Source organism: Hyaena hyaena, unplaced genomic scaffold (genome assembly GCF_003009895.1).
Source record: "Hyaena hyaena isolate Hyena2069 unplaced genomic scaffold, ASM300989v1 scaffold_17, whole genome shotgun sequence".
NCBI lineage: Eukaryota > Metazoa > Chordata > Mammalia > Carnivora > Hyaenidae > Hyaena > Hyaena hyaena.
Genome location: NW_024080648.1, coordinates 3301577 through 3317841, shown reverse-complemented (window position 1 = coordinate 3317841; position 16265 = coordinate 3301577). Strand labels below are relative to the sequence as shown.

Genomic DNA, 16265 nt, shown 5'->3' with positions numbered 1-16265 from the left:
TGATGTTTCAGAAGAGGCTGACAAAACTTTCTTTAAAAATTATATGTGTATCATTTTTTCCTTTGCTATGCTATTTCTTATCATATGTGACATTATGAAATGCTATTTATATTCTAATTACTTTTATGTATTACCTTGCATTTTTTCCCAAGAATTCAGTAAAAAGGAGTATTTGCAGTTCATCTTTGTAAAAAAGACATTTCACCCCTCAATTTTATTTAAAAATTTTGTTAACGTTTATGTACTTTTAATAAATAAATTAAGAGAAGCAGGCTCTAGGCTCTGAGCTGTCAGCACAATATGGGGCTCAAACTCACGAACCACGAGATCATGACCTGAGCTGAAGTCAGACACAACCAACACAGCCACCCGGGTACCCCATCCCTATATTTTGTTGAATCATCTTTCATTCAAAAGATTGAATCATCTTTTGGGAATCTCATGCAGATATCTCATGCAGATACTGACAGTCTTCCCATGTTTAAATGCTGGTGTGCATATATGATTTAAAATACAATTTCAAGGGTTCAGGCACCCTCTCAAATTCATCCATTAATTCCAGGTTAAGAATTCTTTTTCTAAGCTTGTGTGGCTAATTCATCATAAATTAATATCATACTCCCAATCAGACTGTCCTTGACATCTTTAGTAAGTTACTCCCCATGAAAACAATATTTCATGAGCTTTATATTTTTTATTTTTAAGCAGACTTACACAAAAGACCTCTTTTTAAAGAAGCAACAATTAAGTTGATTATTGGTTGTCAAAGTGTCCATTAACCTCTGTCTTCTACCTTATGAGCTTTTCTCTTTTGAAACTCTTTCTCAAGCATTTTCAAACCTTAAATCTCTTATCCGATGCAGACACCACCATATCTCATACCCGGTAACGATGAATAAATCTCTCTTTGTAGTGTCTGTGTTTATTCTGAGAAACTGTCTTAATTACATGAAATATTATAAAAACTTATACTGAATAGTAATTTCATGACCATGTAAAAATTTAATAATTACTAATTTGATTAAACCATATAGTTGGGAATTATTCAACACAGGTTTTTGGAAAATAATACTAGGGAATGTATGTCTGTATATACACATATATACATACACACAAATATATGTGTATATATTTTGGTATATACATATACAAACATATGTATATATAATCTGATATACTGTATATATACATATAAACACATATTAAAAAACCCACGGTAGACAGATAATTTAGAAAATGATGGAGGAACACTATGACCTATGCCGTGTTCTGATGAACCAGCCCCCATTCTTTATTGCACAACAAAACTGTTCTTGTACACTCTGATAATTCAAATATCAGTGACAATTTGTCTCCGACATAATAACCTCTCAAACCAATATACGTTGGTTCTGAAGCCAAGTGGCTGGCAGGCAAATCTCTGGATAAATCAGTCTTTAGGAGCATGAAGTATCTGGCTGCCAACCTGGCCACTTCCCTTCCTAGCAGTGAGATCCCAGGCAGCTCAGATTAGCCATTATACATATCACTTTCCTCCTCTATGAACTCAAGGAAATAACAGCATCTATCATAAAGGCTGTTGTGAGGATTCATGAACTATGCGTTACTAGTCCATAATATATCTACCACATAGTGTACACTTCATACATGTTTGTCCTTTTTACATTTGATATTATTGCTACATATGCAAACAAGCTTTTCTCCATCATCATTACCTGGATAAAACTTTTGGATCTTTCTTAAAGTTCATATTCCTGTTGTCTCTGCTTTTATCAAGTACAGATACAGATTCATAGAAATACTATGCGTGACAATTTATGATTCTCATAGGTACAGTGGCCAAAATATAAATTGACAGTTTTAAGAACAATGTAGATTGAACTGTATCTCATTGAATGAAAAAAGGGAAAAAAAGATATTGATTTTTAATGACCTGAACTTAAATAACATTCGTTTAAAATAATGTAATGTTGGGGCACCTGGGTGTCTCAGTCAGTTAAGGGCCCGACTTCGGTTCAGGATATGACCTCACGATTCGTAAGATCAAACCCCGCGAGGGGCTATGTGCTGAGAGCTTAGAGACTGGAGCCTGTTTCTGATTCTGTGTCTCCCTCTCTTTCTGCCCCTTCCCCATTCATGCTCTGCATCTCTCTCCCAAAAATAAACAAACATAAAACAATTTAGAAAAAATAAAATAATGTAATGTTAACATTCTTACAAGTGCCATCAACCTCCTTTTCTCTGCACCTCAAAACACTTATGCTTTTTCAAAAAAAGTTTATTTATTTTGAGAGAGAAAGGTAGGAAGGGGCAGAGAGAGAGAGAGAATCCAAAGCAGGCTCTGCCCTGTCAGTGCAGAGTCTGACACAGGATTTGAACTTACACACTGCAAATCCATGACCTGAGCTCAAGTTAAGAGTCAGGCTTAACCAAGGGAGCCCCCCAGATGTCCCAAAACATTTATATTTTTAAGAGCTGACAATGCTATTGGCAAGGAAATGCCAGACCAGAGTATTACTACTTTCCTTCTATCATGCAGAGGATCGGAAAAAAAATTGTATGTAAATGCTCCACTAAACTAAAAACAGCGTAAACAGTTGTGTTGGGGGTCGTACTGAGATACTGTCTTCTTCAAATATAGAGTAGGCTGACCACACAATTTGTGAGCTGTCAGTGAAAGCACCTGGACTATCAGGTTGACTGTAGTAGTGGAGTCTTCTTAAAAGTCATTGAGAAATGATCATGACCCGTAGTGAGAACATACTCCTGAGCTCCACTTTTGTCACATCATGGCAGCCTTTTGGCAAGATTTATTCTGCACTGCTCCCTATAGGAGCTGGCACTGTCTGGCTGGGCATGGTTCTGCCTGCCTTAAGCTCCCACCCTTCCAGGAGCTGATGTTTCCCCTCATCTGTCTCATTGCTATTTTGGTAGTAATAATGCAAGGATGAGGGGTGTATGCAATCTGCAGAATTAGAACCACTCTTGCCACCTTGAGCTAAAATAAGATGTATTTGTCTTTTTTACTCTGTAGCAATTACAATAATGAAAGTTAATAATTTCTGCTGTTTTTGATGTCTTCAATAAAAGGGTTACTTTCCAGTATGTAATACACTCTGACATGAACGCCAATATGTTCCCAAATTCCTTGAGATAGTTCAGGACATCCTCAAAGCTGCTCTGTCTAGCTGTGGTTCCAACATGCCCAAATGATTGAGGGTTTCATCACTGTTACTAGAATTCTATCACAAGGCAACTAAAGAAGTTTTGGGGAGACAGAGGGAAGGGGAATTTGGACTAAAGTGAAAACATATCCTTGCATTGCTCTTAATGATGCTCTCAATTATTCTACAGAATACTAGACTCTTCCTGTTCCTCAGTTACTCATTCTACAAATGAAATGCACTGTTTTCTTGGCGATCTAGGGCTCAGTTTATCTCTTTATAAATGTGTGATTAATAATAATTTAATGAAGACTTACACTTATAAGTATCTTTAGGAAAAACAACAAAACCCCTGAGGTTTTAGTGCCCAGCTTTAAAATCTTTCATGGAACAACCGCATGTTAATGAATACAGGAACAACTCAAGCAACTGACTACCATGGCCAGAAGGATGCCAGTATATCCCTCTACAGTGAGTCAGAGACTTTCTTTAAAACAATATGACTAATCATAGGTTGTTTGTGAAAGTGTTTCTCAAGAAAGGCATTATGACACTCTTTCAAAGGAAAAAAACAAAGATTTTGGGAGAGAGAAACGTGATTTTTTTGGACACGAAGCACTCAACCTCTTTTTTCTAATTTTCTTTCTTTTCTTTTCTTTTCTTTTCTTTTCTTTCCCTTTCTTTTCTTTCTTCCTTCCTCCCTCCCTCCCTTCCTCCCTCCCTCCCTCCCTCCCTCCCTCCCTCCCTCTCTCTCTCTCTCTCTCTCTTTCTTTCTTTCTTTCTTTCGTACTGGGTATCCTACTTATTAACTTTTTCATTTTTGTGTGAAATACATCCCAGAGATCTACTTTAATGCTCAATTTTTGGCATGATAGATACTTAGTCTTCATGAAAACTCTGAAGATTACTCCTTGGTCCTATTCTAATAATACATATAAAAGAAGAAATCTTACTGAAAAAAATAGGCACTTGGAAACTCAGAGGTCTCACATACAAAAGGAAAGCCAAATATTTGTGGTAGTTAGTCATCATTATAAATAGATTTCACAGCAGCAAATCAACTGTAACATTAAATAATTCTGAAATAAAAGTAAACATTTTGTAAAAATATAACATGATGGAGCGGAAGGTTAGTTCATTATGGGTGGATGTTAGAAATAGGTGTTCTTAGAATTTAATGTTTCTACTTAATATTAACACTGAAATTTTAGTTCCTGGGGAAAATAATGACTATGTAGCATACTGGAGTTTTCTCTTTTTCACAAAGTAGCCAGACTGCCATTACTCATTATCCATTTCTCAAGCTCCAAATTGAAGGGAAAAAAACCTTATTAACTATCTCATAAAATAGGTAAAATTCTTCATTCTAGTATTTTAGCCAAGAAACAAACTAAAAACGTAAAGGTGATCCACAGCCAAGGAATTATTTTCAAACTGTAGTAAGAAGGAACTGTACTCACTCAAAATAATCAACACCAATATTAATACAGAATAAAATACACACACACATTAAAACGACCGTCCCCACACCCCTAACAAAGGCGTGCTTCTCAAGCTATTTTCATTACTGGCCATTTTCTTTAAGAGATTTCCTAAAAGTCAGTTGTCTTTGACAGTGGAGTGTTTCTTTCTGGGTCCTTCTCATGGCCCGCTTGAGAATTTTACTAAATTAGCCAGACAGAGTTCCAAGTACAGCTGTCTAACTACCTGTGGTATCGGTCAAGACTGGGTAAGTAGTTTTCGGTTGTCTAGTGGGTTTGGAGCCGAAGCCCACTGTCTAATGGTTCTCAGTGCTCACGGACCAGTGGACTGTGGTACCCTGTGAAGCCGTGATTGTGCACCTGAATGGCTGGGTAGATAGTAACTTACTTTTTATCCAAAGTTGACAACTTTTCAGTAAACATTTAATTTGAGGTGCACAAAAAAGTATGTTTCTGTTCAATAATTGACTTTATTATTTCTTAATTTTGCCTGTGGACTGAATAGTTTGGTCAGCTGATACAGCAAAACATGAAAAATCTGAAAACAGACGCATCTCAAAGTATTCTAAAGAATTAACGTCCTGAGAATACTGATGGTTTTATGTTTCTCATACTAAAACTTTACGGTAGTTGGTTATCATAAAAATATACAAACATATCTCAGTGGAAATATACTGAGCATCTTTATAAACATGAGGGCATTGAATAAAAGCTAGGAAACTTCACACAAAGTTGTATAAATTTTTAAAAATTACAAGGTGACCACACACTAAAATATGTATGTTTCAAGAGAGAAATAGCAGATGTCAATGGTAATTTTTCTGAAGTAAAATATGAACACAGAATAAGTATCAGAGAGAAAAGAAGAGCTCTTTAGGATATCAGCAGGTGCTTCCAAAAGTGAATATAAATAAATACCTTTAAAAAGGGAATTCACCTTCCTTTTTAACTTCTTATATGTGAGCCACATCCCTATACCAAAGTTCAAAAAGCCAATGCTCCAATGGTTCCTAAACCTTCGAGTTAAAATTGTTGAGAGGCTTTTATCTCTTTACTCAATAAGAATATGGTGAAATGAGATCATTTGCATTAATTTTGCATTTTAATCTTTGTTACTATGAAAAATAAGAGCACCATTTCACTGCAGTCTGCTTGCTGACACATATTTATTTTTGACCCTGTTTTTTCAGTGTACCCTAAAATAGCATTATGTAGTATGTCATCGGTTCCTGCTACTTCCAATATACATAGGCCTACCATAGAGTACGTCATTGCATTTCACTGTTTATGTACCTACATCCCTTTGCTAGATTGTGAGCTGTTTAAAGACAGAAAATATGTTTTATCGCTCTCCCAGTCTTTAATCTATCATAATGCATAGCATGCAGTAGGTATTCTATAAATATTCCACTAAAAAGGTTCTAGATATTAGTGCAATTCAACCTATCTACCATGTTTTAAATTCAGAGTATTCACTTCTGCGTCCTATTTCAGACTCGCCTTTTATTTTAAAGTTAGGCAAACAGGCAATCCAACCTTGTTTCTCTGTGTTAAGCTAACATGGGCATTTAAAAAAATAATACGCCACTATGATTTTCACTAAACTAGGAAAGGTTATTTTGGAGCTGCTGGGACTTTAGATATTTGAAGTAGTAATTATTTCCTCCATAAATGTTACCTTTTACAGTCAAATACTGCTTTCCTGTAGCAGTTCAACTTTTTACTTAAAGGAAAATGTCTTTTATTTACAATTCACCATACTATACTCTTATATGTGGTAATTCTCCTTTGATGTGTTTTGGTAGCACTGTAAAGTTGATGAAGCATTATCATAATAGAATAACTTACATTTATTCAGTATTTATTTTGTGGCAAGTATTTCACTAAGTACTTTACATGAGCTATGCCAATTAATATCCACATAAAATTTATGATTTGTGTGATTTTATGTATTTCTATCTCTCTACATATCTAGTCTTAGACAGGCAATTTTCTGACTATTAAGTGGTATGGACAGGATAATAATTCCCGAAGAACCAACTCCAGGTTTGTTGTTCTTGGTTCCTTAAAGATCTGATTATCCAGCAACAAAACCTGATACCATATATTGCATAATTCTAGAACCATGACCCATTTTAGTGAAGTACTTGTGTTAGCAATTATAAAGCAAACAAACAACATATGTTAGATTGTACTTAATTAAATGCTATCAAGTTACTGCAACCAAGACTCTAAAAGTATTTTTTCTATATTGACTGGAAAGGATAGCAACTCTTACCTTATGATCATCAGCATTTCATATTAAAGTTGATTGTTATCATTTATAACTTACCGTAGACTTGGGTTTGGTTCCAGAACTGGCCACTTGGGTAGAAGATGGTAGGTCAGTGGATTCGGTGTTAGAAGACAAATTTATTTGCGTCTGATTTATTGAAATGGTGTCTGCTCCACTCTCAGATCCTGACTCCAGATCCTATTAGAAAAATGTATTGATATGAAAGGCATGTACATGCTCTCTGCATATCTTTTTCCCTGCCACCCGCATTTTTCCACCTCCTCCTTTTTCCAACACACTCTGACATGCTAAAGAGTTGCTGACAGCAGGGGTGCCTGGGTGGCTCAGTTGGTTAAGTGTCCAACTTTGGCTCAGGTCAGGATCTCACTGTTGGTGAGTTTGAGCCCTGTGTCAGGCTCTCTGCTGACAGCTCAGAGCCTGAAGCCTGCTTCGGATTCTGTGTCTCCCTCTCTCTCTGCCCTTCCCCTGCTCGCATTCCGCCTCTGTCTCACTCAAAAATAAATTAAAAAACTAAAAAAAAAAAGTTGGTGACAACTGACAGTGACATGTCACCCATAACCATGCATTATTTTGTAATAACAACTGTACTCTTCAGAGGGTCTGATTTTAGAGGGCAAATACTGGTAATTCTTTGGTGATTAAACAACTCATTGAAAATTGGAAGGGCAGTAGTGAGAGCTAGTTGGGGCACTGTAGTTAAGTCAGGAGTTAGAGGCTCATAGATAACCTCTTACTCACTATATGATCATCAGTAACTAACTTCACACCTTTCATGCAATAGGGTCATTGTGAGTGTCAAATGAAAAGACAGTTCTCATTTCTTCTCACCTTACCCTCTTCTATGTTTCCATCAGACCTCCACAGTGACACCTACCACAATGGCTTGAAATCATTTAGCTCAAGTGTCTATGTGCCTAATAAACTATGAGCTGTATGAGGGGTAGGAGTTCTCTTTTGACGTGTGTAATTCAATTCTCCCATTTGGAAATGGGTGTGATAGAGTTCTGGTTCAAGATGGTGACATAGGAAGACTCTGATATCACCTCCTCCATGGAACATACCAAATTAGACCTATTAATAGATTAGTTCCTCGTGAAGGAGAACTAAAGATTGACTGAACAGCTACTGAACCTCCAAAGACATAGAGAATGGCAAGAGAACAGCAAGAAAGATGAATGGGAACCAAGAGAACCCCACCCCCAACACTGCAATCAGCAATGGGGAGGGATAGTACTGACAGACGAGTAACAGATCCCTCTGTCTTTGGGCACAGAAAAAAAACACTGTGTAAGAGAGCAACTAGCACAGAAAAGAGACTTCACCAGAAGGCTGCCAAGCTACAGAGGAGGTGTGAGAAACCTCTCCAGGTCAGGGAGACTGAAGAATGACCTGGTTTATATTCCCACCCCACCCTGAAAGCCTAGACTGGAGCAGGGTCCAGACACCAAAACAGGCAGGTCCAGTCATCTCAGTGAGCTTGTGACTTCAGCAAGCTCAGGGTCCACAAGCCTATACTAGCCCTAGTCATGTGGGCACAGAAAAGAGAAGCCAGAGTTTAAAAGGGCTGAGGAGCTGTGGGAATGCTCTCTCCTCCTCGACCTTAAAAGCCCAGGCCATAGTAGGATTTGGCTTCCATGAAGAGAAGACTTGGAAACCATAAATGGAGGGTCCTGATACCCTGGAGGCAGGTCTTGGTGCCATAACTGATGGATCTAGTCACCACAGGGAGGCTGCCATCTCGGTGAGCACAGGGCCCACAAGCCCACACTACTTACCCTGTAGTGCTGGGGCACAGGAAACAGGCCATGGTTTTGTGGGGGTTTTATTATTTAAACTTTTACTTGTTTTAAATATTTATTTATTATTGAGACAGAGAGAAACAGAGCATGAGTGGAGGAGGGGCAGAGAGAGAGGGAGACACAGAATCCGAAGCAGGCTCTAGGCTCTGAGCTGTCAGCACAGAGCCTGACGCAGGGCTTGAACCCATGAACCATGAGATCATGACCTGAGCTGAAGTTGGATGTTTAACCACTTAACCACTCAGTCGGATGACTGATTCACCCAGGCACCCCAAATTTTTACTTTTTTTTTTTAACTTTTATTCATTTTTAAGTGACAGAGAGCAAGTAGGGGGAGAGGCAGAGAGAGAGAAAGAGAGAGAGAGAGACAAACAGAATTTAAAGCAGGCTTCAGGCTCTGGGCTGTCAGCCCAGAGCTAGAATGGAGATAGAGGGAGATAGATTGTGAGTAGGGGAGAGGCAGAGAGAGAGAGAGACACACAGAATTCGAAGTAGGCTCCAGGCTCTGAGCTGTCAGCACAGAGCCTATTGCTGGGCTCGAACTCACAAGCTGTGAGATCATGACCTGAGCTGAAGTCAGACGCTTAACTGACTGAGCCACCCAGGTGTCCCTAAAATTTTACTTTTTAATTATATATATATATATATATATATATATATATATATATATACACACACACATATATAAGATATGCATCTATAATTTATATATATATGTATACATTATATGCACATATAATTTATATATATGTATAAATATATATATTTTTCTTTTTAAAATGTATCTTGTTGGGCACCTGGGTGGCTCAGTCAGTTAAGCGTCTGACTTTAGCTCAGGTCATGATCTCACGGTCTGCAGGCGCTGACAGCTCAGAGCCTGAAGCCTGTTTCTGATTCTGTGTCTCCCTCTCTCTCTGCCTATACCCTGCTCATGTTCGATCTCTCTGTCAAAAATAAAGAACCATTAATTTTTAAAAACTGTCATCTTGTTTTAGTTTTTTCTTTTTGATTTTGTTCCTTCTTGTTCTCTTTTTTCTTCTTTTTTCTTTTTTCTTCTATTTTCTTACTTTCTTATTTTATTTTATTATTATTTTTCTTATTCTTTCTGTAAAAGCCATTGTTTAAAAAAATAACTACCATATACAGCTAAATAACTACCATATATAGCTCCGGCCAGCCAGCAAAAGTCACTAAGCCCACAGTCTGCATAGGGGACACCATACAGAAGGCAACTCCTTAGGCTTTAGGAGAAGTAGCTGTTTCACCTAATCCATAGAAACAAACACAGGAAGTCAAGCAAATGGGGAGCTAGAGGAATATGCTACAAAAGAAAGAACAAGAAAAATTCTCAAAAAATAACTAAATGAAACAGAGATAAGCAACATGCCTGATAAAGAATTTAAAGTAATGATCATAAAGATGACCACCGGGCTGGAAAAAAAAAAAAAAAAAAAGAATGGAAGAGCTCAGTGAGACCCTCAAAAAAGAGAAAGAAAATATTAAAAAGAACCAAAACAAGTTGAAGAATACATAATGGAAATAAAAAACATACTAAAGGGAATCATCAGTACATGAGACGATGCAGACAAATGTATCAGTGATCTGCAAGAAAGGATAATGAAAAACACACAATCTGAATAACAGAAAAAGAAAAAAAAAACATTTTAAAAAATGAGAATAGATTTAGAGATCTTGGACAGCATTGAGTGAACAAAGATTCTGATTACAGGGATCCCCAAAGAAGAGAGAGAGAAAGGTGCAGAAAACTTTTCTGAAGAAATACTAACTGAATACTTCCTTAAGCTTGGAAGGAAATAGACATCTAAGTCCAAGAAGCACAGAGAGTTCCAAACAAGATGAAACTAAGGAGGTCCATGGTACGGCTAATAAAATGTCAAAGGTTAAAGATAAAAAGAGTATCTTGGGGCGCCTGGGTAGCTTAGTCAGTTAAGCATCCGACTTTCGCTTAGGTCATGATCTCACGGTTCGTGGGTTCGAGCCCCGCGTCGGGCTCTGTGCTGACTGCCAGCTCAGAGCCTGGAGCCTGTTTCAGAGTCTGTATCTCCCTCTCTCTCTGACCTCCCCCTGCTCACGCTGTCTCTCTCTCTCTCCTAGAAATAAATAAAAATATTAAAAAAAAAAAAAGTATCTTGAAAGCATCAAGAGAGAAACAGAAAGTCACCTACAATGAAAAACCTATGAGGCTATCAACTAATTTTCAGTAGAAACTTCGTAAGTCAGAAGGGAGTGACATACATGATATTTCAAAGTGCTTAAGTAAAAAAAAAAAACCCTATAAACAAGAATATTCTATTTGACAGGGTTCTCATTTGGATCTTAAGAAGAGATAAAGAGTTCTCCAGACAACCAAAAGATAAAGGAAGTTATCATCACTATACCAGCTTACAAGAAATGTTAGAGGGACTTCTTTAAGTGGAAAAGAAGTGGCCATAATTAGACATAAGAAAAATATGAATAAAAATAATAAACAAAATATGGCCACATATGCATAAAATGTCAAACAGGGAGCAAAAAGGAATGAGAGAAAAAAAGAAAAAGCAAAAAAATTTTCTTTCCTTGGGGCGCCTGGGTGGCTTAGTCGGTTAAGCGTCCGACTTTCGCTTAGGTCATGATCTCGCGGTTCGTGGGTTCGAGCCCCGCGTCGGGCTCTGTGCTGACTGCCAGCTTGGAGCCTGGAGCCTGTTTCAGTCTGTGACTCCCTCTCTCTCTGACCCTCCCCTGCTCACGCTCTCTCTCTCTCTAGAAATAAATAAAAAAAACCTTAAAAAAAAAAAAAAAAAAGATGTATCCCCCAAATGTTTATTGCAGCATTATTTACAACAGCCAAGACATGGAAGCAATATAGGTGTCTGTCAACAGATGAATGGTGTGTGTGTGTGTGTATAAAACGGAATACTACATGTGTATATATACATATTTAATGGAATACTGTGTATGTGTGTGTGTGTGTATATATATATATATATATATATATATATAGTGCGTCAACTATACTCAAATTTAAAAAAAGAAATGGGTATAATAACAGTGTGCACTCACAAAGCTTCACAAGGATTAAACAAGATATATGCAAAGCACATGTAACTGGCACCTAATAATTTTCATTAAATGTTTGCCATTATTATAAACACTGTATTATTAATATCACAATGTCTTACTAAAGTTAGTACACAGTATGTATATAAGACATGTCTGCTGAATGAATGCAATTACTTGGTAACTTCATCAAAGGCAGTACATTAATCCATCAAATGTTCTCTTTGTTATAAGGTGGCCTCAGAGCATAAAGAAAAGTTGAGGGTGACAGGAATACAAAGGGGAAGCAGCAGAGGCATATATCACTCTACAATTTTAACCTGAGAGAATATGAGGTTTTTAACTTGTGCCTATGCTCCACATCTCAACTTTCTCATGACCCACACGGTTGCATACCATCTATATATACTGCCTCTCAACTTTCTGGCCTTATGTTCTATTATTCTCTTGTTTCTTGGTATGTTTCAGCCATACTGATTGTTTCTCAGTTCTTCCAAAACACCAAATTGGTTTCTACAGCAGGGACTATGTCCTTATTGTCTCTTGCCTCAGAGTTTCCCTTTGCTGGCCCCTTCTTGTCAATTCAGGTCTCAGCTTGAATATTCATCGACATTTCAAGCTAAAGTAGTTTCCTCCTTTCAACCCCCACAGCATATCATTCTCTGTTTCATAATCCACTATGTTGTTTATTTATTACCTATCAATTATATCCATCCATCATCCTATTTATCTATTGGTCAGTCCATCCATCCATCCATCCATCCATCCATCCATCCATCCATCCACCCATCCATCCAACCATCCAACCATTCACTCTCCACTCATCTTTTTTCCTAAGATTATCTGCTTTCCTCTTTGAGAATCTATGTACCACAAGAACAGGGACTTTACTGTCTTGTTCAGTGATATATCTGTCACCAGATCTTAGAACAGTGCCTGTCATAAAATGTTCACTAAATATTAAGAAAGAATAGCTAGACTCAAAAATATTAATATATCTTTCTTAGTCCTCACAATGAAAGTACTTTTTGGAGTTTTGTTATGAAATTATAAATCACTAGTAGCCTTAAAGGGTCCACTGAGGAAATAGAGAGGGGTTGGTAAAAGGGTAAAAACTTTCAGCTATAAGATGTATAAGGTATGAGGATCTAATGTAAAATATGGTGACTATGGTTGATAAGACTATTTAAAAAAATAATAATTGAAATTTGCTAAGAGAATAGAACTAAAATCTTCTCACCAAAAACCAAAAACCTTAAAAGATAAATACATTAGGTCATAGATGTGTTAGTTAACTGGATGATGGGAATCTTTTCACATATATACAAGTATTAAATCACCATGAAGTGCATGTTAAGTACGTTACAGTTTTATTTATCAATTATACCTTAATAAAGCTGAAAGTAAAAGAAAAAGAAAAAGCAAGACTGAGCTATGAGTAGAATATCTCAATAGAGCAATAACTAAGGAAACTAAAGTGGTAAAAAAAAAAATATCCAACAATGGAAAGCCTAAGTCCAGATTGTTTCACTGACAAATTCTACCAAACATTTAAAAAAGAATTAATGTCAATCCTTTCCAAACTCTTTAAAAAAAAACTGAAGAGAAGGGAATACTCCCAAACTCATTTTACAAAGCCAGAATTACCCTGATACGAGAGAGTGATAAAGCCACTACAAGAAAAACAAAATAAAACAAAACAAAATTAAAATAAAATAAAATAAAATAAAACAGCATAGCAAATATCCTTGATACAGATGCAAACATTTTCAACAGAATTCTAGCAAAGAGAATTCAACAGCACATTAAAAGCAAGTTACAGCATGTCCAAATGGGATCTATCCATGGGATGCAAGCACTTTCAATATACACAGTCAACAAATTTGATGTGCCTCACTAATAAAATAAAAGATAAAAATCATAGATCATTGCAATAAATGAAAATGTATTTCACAAAAATTAATACTCTCATAATAAAAGCTCTCAACAACTGTGTATAGAAGGAATATATATGAATATAATAAATACAATGTTTGACAAACCCAAAACATCTTATTTTATGGTGAAAGAATGAAAACTTTTCCTCTAAAATCAATAACATGACAAAGGTGTCCACTCCCATCACCCTTCCTCAACATAGTAATGAAGTTCTATCCAAGGAAATTACAGAAAGACAGACAGACAGACAGAAAGAAAGAAAGAAATGTCATCCTAATTGAAAGCAAAATTGTCTGTTTCAGATGACACAATGTTGTATATTATATATAGAAAACCCCGAAGATTTACCAAAAAACTATTAGAATTTTAAAAAATCAGTAAAATTATAGGACACAAATGAAAATATAAAATAAATACCAACATGTAAAAATTAGTTGCGTTTCTATAAATAACAAGAAACTATCTGAAAGAGAAATAAAACAATACCATCTGTAATTGCACAAACATAATAAAATGCTTGGTAATAAATTTACCTAACAAGGTAAAATATCTCTACTGTTAAAACTATAAGGCACTGAGGGGCACCTGGTTGGCTCAGTCGGTTAAGTGTCCAAATTCGGCTCAGGTCATGACCTCACTGTTCGTGGGTTCGAGCCCCACATTTGGCTCTGTGCTGACAACTAGCTCAGAGCCTGGAGCCTCTTTCAGATTCTGTATCTCCCTCTCTCTCTGACCCTCCCCTGCTCACACGCTGTCTTTCTCTCTCTCAGAAATAAATAAAACATTTAGGGGAAAAAAAACTATAAGACACTGATGAAAGTGACTAAAGAATACACAAGTAAATGAAAAGCCATCCTACGTATGTGAATCAGAAAAATTAATAAACTGTAAAAAATTTTCATACTACCTAAAATGATCTATAGATTCAATGTAATTCCTATCAAAATTTCAGTGGCATTTTTTACAGGAATAGAAAAAATGATCTTAAAGTTCACATGGAATTACAAAAGACCTCAAAGATCCAAAGCAATCCTGAAAAAGAATAAAACTGTAGTGATCAAAACAGCATGGTACTGACACAAAACAGACACATAGATCCATGGAAAAGAATAGGGACCAGAAATAAGTCCATGAAGTTTTCTCAAAAAATTAAAAATAGAACACCATATTATCTAGCAATCTCTCTCCTGGGTATATATCTGAAGGAAATGAAATTAGTATCTTGAAAATATATCTGTACTCCCATGTTCACTGCAGCATTATTCACAATGGGAAAGACATGGAAACAACCTAAGTATACTTTGATAAATCAATGGATAAATAAAATATGGCATATGTATATATATGCATATATGTATGTATGTGTGTGTGTGTGTGTATCTCAAGAGAGAGAGAGAAAGGGAGAGAAAAGCAGGGAATCCTACCATTTATGAGAACATGGATGGGCTTTGAGGGTATTATGCTAGTGAAATTAGAGAGAGAAAAGCAAATATATGGTATGATCTTACTTATATAGAACTTAAAAAATGCAAATGCATTCAAACAGAATAGAATGATGGTAGTCTGGGGTTAGTGGTAGAGGAAATGAGGAAGTGTTGATTAGTGACTAAGTGTTGATTAGAAGACATAAACTTTCAGGGTGCCCAAGTGGCCTAGTCAGTTGAGCGTCCAACTTTGGTTCAGGTTGAGGTCTCATGGTTCCCGGGTTCAAGCCCCACATCGGGCTCTGTGCTGACAGCTCGGAGCCTGGAGCCTGCTTCAGATTCTGTATCTCCCTCTCTCTCTGACCCTCCCCTGCTCACGCTGTCTCTCTCTCTCTCCTAGAAATAAATTAAAAAAAAATTAAAAAAAAAAGAATACAGTATTATATACTTGAAGGTTGCCAGGAGTAAGTATTAAATGTTCTCAGCACACATACACCAATACACAAAGGAATTATGTGAGGTGATGGGTGTGGTCACTAATCTTGTGGTCATCATTTTGCAATATATATGTATATTGAATTATCATATTGTACACTTTAAACTTAGTGTTGTATGTCAATTATATCTGAATAAAGCTAAAAAAGAGATAAGCAAAAAAAAGAACAAGTATAAAAACAATACACAACTAGAGGGTATTATGCTAAGTGAAATTAGTCAGAGAAAGACAAATATCCTATGACTTCACTCATATGACAAATTTAAGATATAAAACGGATGAACTTAAGGGAAGTGAAGCAAAAGAAATAAAAAAAAAAAAAAACAGGGAGGGGGACAAAACATAAGAGACTTACAGGGGCGCCTAGGTGGCTTAGTCAGTTATGCGTCTGACTTCAGCTCAGGTCATGATCTCACGGTTCGTGGGTTCAAGCCCCGCGTCAGGCTCTGTGCTGACAGCTAGCTCAGAGCCTAGAGCCTGTTTCAGATTCTGTGTCTCCCTCTCTCTCTGACCCTCCCCTGCTCACGCTGTCTCTCTGTCTCAAAAATAAATAAAACATTAAAAAGATCTATAAAAAAACAAAACAAAACATAAGAGACTTACATATGGA

At 36.6% G+C, this 16265-nt stretch overlaps 1 protein-coding gene across 1 annotated transcript in view; it reads right to left on the bottom strand.

Annotated features, from left to right (window-relative positions):
* Positions 1-16265, bottom strand: part of DLC1 (DLC1 Rho GTPase activating protein) — a 393707-nt gene that overhangs the window by 282720 nt on the left and 94722 nt on the right. Inside the window, 1 exon segment of the mRNA XM_039220840.1 lies at positions 6978-7118. Coding sequence (XP_039076771.1) covers positions 6978-7118 — 141 coding nt within the window.